Genomic DNA, 5030 nt, shown 5'->3' with positions numbered 1-5030 from the left:
CCGGTAAGGCCGAAGAAGACTAGAAAAAGCCAAACCGAAACCATTTTCAATTTATATTAAATCTAAAAATCTTCACCCTAAAATGTGTGGTTTAAATATTTTTATTTGCCAACGAAAGGCTGGGTCACTGCCAAACATAAATACACATAATAGATAAAATTAGCTAATTTGAACAAATATAAATTATTAAATAATAGGAGAATATACTACAATTATAAACCTTCAATCTTACATTGACTTATATTCTTAAGACTAGTTTCTGACAACATTAATGTACCTCAGCGCCATTTTTAACACGCGTAATTATATGTTTCGCAGTTGACCGGTAGATTGCATTTAATAATCACTTTTGTCTCACTGACAACATAACAAAAATAAAATGGTGGTGTTGTTTTTTACATAAAAAATAAATTAAAATTTTTTTGATTTTACAAAAAAGAAAAAATATTTTTTGAAAATCAAATTATTCTATAAAATTTAGTTTTTTTTTTGCTTTAAATAAATAAATTTTTACATATTGTTACATACATTCAAACTTGTGAGGTGATCAGAAACTTACTAATATTTAAAATAAATAAAAAAAAATTAAGTAAATAATTTTTAAAACTTTTTAAATGTGTATTTATTTGCGTTTAAAAATTGTTTTAAAAATGTGTGATAATAATAAAAAATATGTAATTTTGGGGGTAGCTTAACAATCTTTTGGGAAAAAAATTTTTTCTCAAGGGTTGGTAATTAAGACCGAGCCTAATATTTAGGCGGTTTTTTTTTACTATGTTTACTCTTTTAAAGCTGTCAAATTATACGTAAATAAAAAAGGTATAATAAAATTTTTTTATTTACTATGTTCACAGTTAAAAAAAAAAAATTAAATATTTCCGTATATAAATTTTAAGGTAAAATAATTTAATGTATAAACCATAATAATCTTATTTCAATGTAAACTCTCAATGTGAATGAATGAATGTGGTTTGCCATTAATTTTTATGTTTCAGTTATTACAAAAATTATGTCTGATAATCTCATTTTACTTCTTAATCAATTAAGTTATCAAATAGTTGCGGCATCTTATAATGGAGAAAAAAGGTTTAGTTCTACACGAGTGGATGATAATAATTTTAAAAAATGCGTTAAAAAATTAAGAAAATTAGGATGTGATGTTCTTCTTAATAAATCTAATACATTACCACCTCCGGATCCTTGTATAACTGATTACGGTGGTAATTGGAGCCCTGTGACGTTATTATCTGATTATGCAAAGTCACTGGAAACCAAGTTTTTAAAAAAATATTCTGATATTCTTAATAATAGTGTGAAATCTTTACAAGAGGGAGAATATGACTGTGTTAATGATTTACTAAAATTTTTACTTATTATTAGAGGACCTAGTCATGAAATTAAAAATGAGGTAATTGTCATTGCTAGTAATTATTACATTAATATTTTTTGCCTTTGTTAAATCATAAAATCTTTTATTTTTTTCTTTTATTAATAGGCTGATAAATTTACCAGTAACGATTCAAATTTTTCACTTTGTGATAGAGATTCATTTTATAGTCTATTAGATGAATGCATGCCATGTTTTACCAACAATGCATCTAGTAAATTTTCTCATCAGAAAAGTATAATATATGAAGAAAGTTGGACCAAGGCTTTCGGTGACAAATTTCAAAGTCTTGGAGAAAGTTCGAAAAAAAATTTTTTTTTACATTCAGGAAAAAAAAGTCTTGATTCCGTATTCAAAAACAATAATATTTCTCCTGCGCCTAGTCGAACAGCATTTGGTTTTACGGATATTTGTTCAGACAGAACAATCAAAAAGGACAAGAGAATTTTTGACAAGAAACATTTATATTTTACTGCTAATTCCTTATTGGACAGTTTTGTTGATAATCCAATTACTCATAAGTTACCTGGTATAAATATTTCTCGAAAAGAACAGCTTTCGCAAGACAATCAGTTAAAAAAAAAATTAGATATAAATAAAGAAAATGATCAAATTTCTGAAGACCTATCCCAAGTAAGTCTTTCAATAGACTCTGGAAGGAAAGTCGATGTAAGAAGAGACTCAAATTTTTTTCAAAGTTTCGATACTTTACGTGGGAAAAACGAAAAGAGTTCTGCGACATGTTATATCAGTGATGAAATTTCACTTCACCCCAATGATAAAAACATGAGCAAGGGTTCGCAGACATCATGCTCATCTTATTCGAAAGATATAATATTAGGACTTTGGGAACATGATAAAGCTTTAATAAAAGAATTCAGGCCGGAATTGGCTAGTTGTTTGCCTACCTTAAGAATGATTTCAATTTATAAATTCATTGAAGATGTAAAATATCTGTTAACAGGAATAAATAGTGAAACTTTTATTTATCAGTCAGATGAAAAAACATTTGTAATAAAATATGGAACGTGTTTGAGAGACGTCACACCGGAAAGCTTGTATCATTTTTCTAAAGAATTTGTTGAAATAGGAAATTGTTATAAATTATTAAATGATCGAGCTGTAAAAAATTGTATAAATGAATCAAAAACATGCAATACCATATTTCAGGTACACACATTTTGTAATATCTTTTTACAAAGAGTTTCAAATTATAAACCTTAAAACTTACTTTTCACTACTATACACTCTGTAACTTTGTAAAATTTTTTATAATTTAGGCATTTTGGAAAAGTATATATGACTACTTAGAACTTCATTATTCAATGATATTGGAAATTCCCATAAATGTTAATTTGATGTTGTTCAAGTCTATAACTTCAAATATATACGACATGATTATAACAATATCAAATATCTGTCAGGTTTTCGATGCTAAAACTTTACCGGAGGATGGAAAATTAATTACTTATTTGTTACAAATGTTGGAAAAAATAAATAAGAAAAATGTTAAAAATGTTGTCGTTGGTATACTTCAAAATTGTTGTTCGGTTTATCTTAGGTTTATAAAATATTACAACTACCTTCGTACCAGACAAAAAAAAAAAAAAAATTCTTTTATTCAATTCAAAAAAATCTTTTGTTTTTTTTTATTTAGATGTATTCTTCAACCTTGGATGTTTGCGGGTACTTTAAAACATGAAAATTGTGATTTTTTCATTGATTATTTGAAACAGAAAACAAATATCAAAAGTCGAACTTACTACAAATCCTTTCAAATAATTAAACAAAAAGTTCCAACGTTTTTAAATGGATTAGAAAAAAGTATATTAAACTGTGGGAAAAGTATTCATTTTTTAAAATTATTTAATTCGAAGGTAAATTCAATGAATATAACAAATTATGATGTAAAATTTTGTTTTAAAACAATTTTTTCCTTTTTGTAAATTTAGGATAAATTTTGTCAGCTTTTGGAAAAATCAGATTTTCCCATTTTGCAACTGTGCCTATCGGAAAACGAATTTGAAAAACTCGATGAAAAATTTAAAGAATACAAAGAAAAAGTGTTGAAAGAATGCGGAGAATTTACATCGTTGAAAAATCTAATGGAAAACGATAAGGAAAAAGAAAAGTGTTACGTCGAGTACGTGAAAGAGTGTAAAATGAAAGCGGAAAACGAAAGAAAAGAGAAAAAAATGAAACAATTGGAAAATTTCAAAAATAAAAAAGATATTCAAAATAAATTACTCAACGAAGAAATAAGTAAAATGAGAGCGGAAAAGGTTAGGAAAAAATTAGAAGAAGAAAATGCTATTAGAGAAATAGAAGAAAAGATAAAGAGAGCCGAGGAAAAGGAAGCGGACGCGATTAGGGAAGAAAAGAAAAAAATTATCAAATATTATAATAAAATGATGCGGGCTTTGGATTTCCAAATGGACATTGTCGAAACGAGAAAACAAAATCTAATGAAAATGAGTCGAAATTATTGTACGAACAAAAGTGTAACGGATTTGATAAACAACGATCAGAACGACAACAACAACACGGAAGTTATATTTGAAATGACGGAAAATGGCAACGATCAAATTTCACTCACGTCGGAAAATGTCGATTTAAATTCGAATCCGATTTTTTTCGATGCAATCAGTCAATGCGAAGACAATGATGGAAAACAATCTTGTGAAAAGGTTTTGACAGAACAAAACAATCACACGGTTTCGTTCGATGAAAATTCAAATGTCGAGGAATCGACGATTTTAAACAACAATTCCATTTCTCAAAACGCAGGAGCATTGGAATCTCAGGAAACGGTTAAAAATAACAACAAAAATTTTGATTTTAAAGGAGCTTCAATATGGAAAACTGCTTCGAGAGAAGCGGCAAGAAACAAAATCAAATGTTTGACGTCGGAATATGGCGGCGCGTTTTTCTCCACGGAGTCAAATCATTTCAACATGAAATCTTTGTCGGATAATATGAACAACGTGAAAAAATTGAAAAATAACGATAAAATTCAAACGTGTTCGAGTAGTCGTCGTGAGAATGATGAATCGAATTTGATAAAACGGATTTCATCGGAAGAAGAAGTGGCACAAGAAAAAGAAAAAAATTGCATCAATTACAAAGTACAAACGGTCGAAGATAGTCCATTCAAAAGAAATAAATCTCAATTTTTTTCCGCCGTTGATATTTTACAAATGGCAGAAGTTGAAAACAAAAAAGATTTTTCAAATTCAGAGAGCGGTGAAAAAGAGAAAATAACGAGTAGTAATAATAATAATAATAATAACGAATCTCCTTCGAAAGATGAAAAATCCGGAGGAAGTGATCGGGCGAACAACAATGACGTCATTTCCGATTCGGTGGGTTTGAAAAAAAAATCAAATTTGATATTGAAAAATCCAATGTACAAGAAAGCTTTGGTCAAAGATTTGAAAATATCGTCGCAAAAATTATCTTTCAAAGATGTCTTCAACGACGTGGAGGAAAAGGAAACCGTGAAATTTCACTCCAACACGGACGTGAATAAATTCGAAAGGTATTTAAGGAAAAGCATAATGATTCCTCTCGCGATACAAGAAAAATTAGCCAACGATGCTCTCTTGAATCATTTATTGGTGGGCGAAAATCTTTTGTCGCATTT

The 5030-nt window shown here is 28.3% G+C and overlaps 2 protein-coding genes across 2 annotated transcripts in view; one reads left to right on the top strand and one right to left on the bottom strand.

Annotated features, from left to right (window-relative positions):
* Positions 1-44, bottom strand: part of Phum_PHUM284440 (uncharacterized protein) — a gene marked incomplete at both ends in the record, with an annotated part of 2638 nt that extends 2594 nt beyond the window's left edge. Inside the window, one exon of the mRNA XM_002426841.1 lies at positions 1-44. This exon is cut by the window's left edge and continues 5 nt beyond it. Coding sequence (XP_002426886.1) covers positions 1-44 — 44 coding nt within the window.
* A 965-nt stretch (positions 45-1009) lies between these two features.
* The window catches only part of Phum_PHUM284330 (uncharacterized protein), a gene marked incomplete at both ends in the record, with an annotated part of 4991 nt that continues 970 nt past the window's right edge, over positions 1010-5030 (top strand). The window contains 4 exons of the mRNA XM_002426840.1: positions 1010-1408; positions 1496-2557; positions 2668-3264; positions 3340-5004. Of these exons, the coding sequence (XP_002426885.1) occupies positions 1010-1408; positions 1496-2557; positions 2668-3264; positions 3340-5004 (3723 nt within the window). The remainder of the gene's footprint in view (positions 1409-1495; positions 2558-2667; positions 3265-3339; positions 5005-5030) is intronic.

The sequence above is a fragment of the Pediculus humanus genome, genomic scaffold (genome assembly GCF_000006295.1).
Source record: "Pediculus humanus corporis 1103172107667 genomic scaffold, whole genome shotgun sequence".
Classification (NCBI taxonomy): Eukaryota; Metazoa; Arthropoda; class Insecta; order Psocodea; family Pediculidae; genus Pediculus; species Pediculus humanus.
The sequence above is the reverse complement of the archived record's forward strand: the minus strand, read 5'-3'. Positions and strand labels throughout refer to the sequence as shown.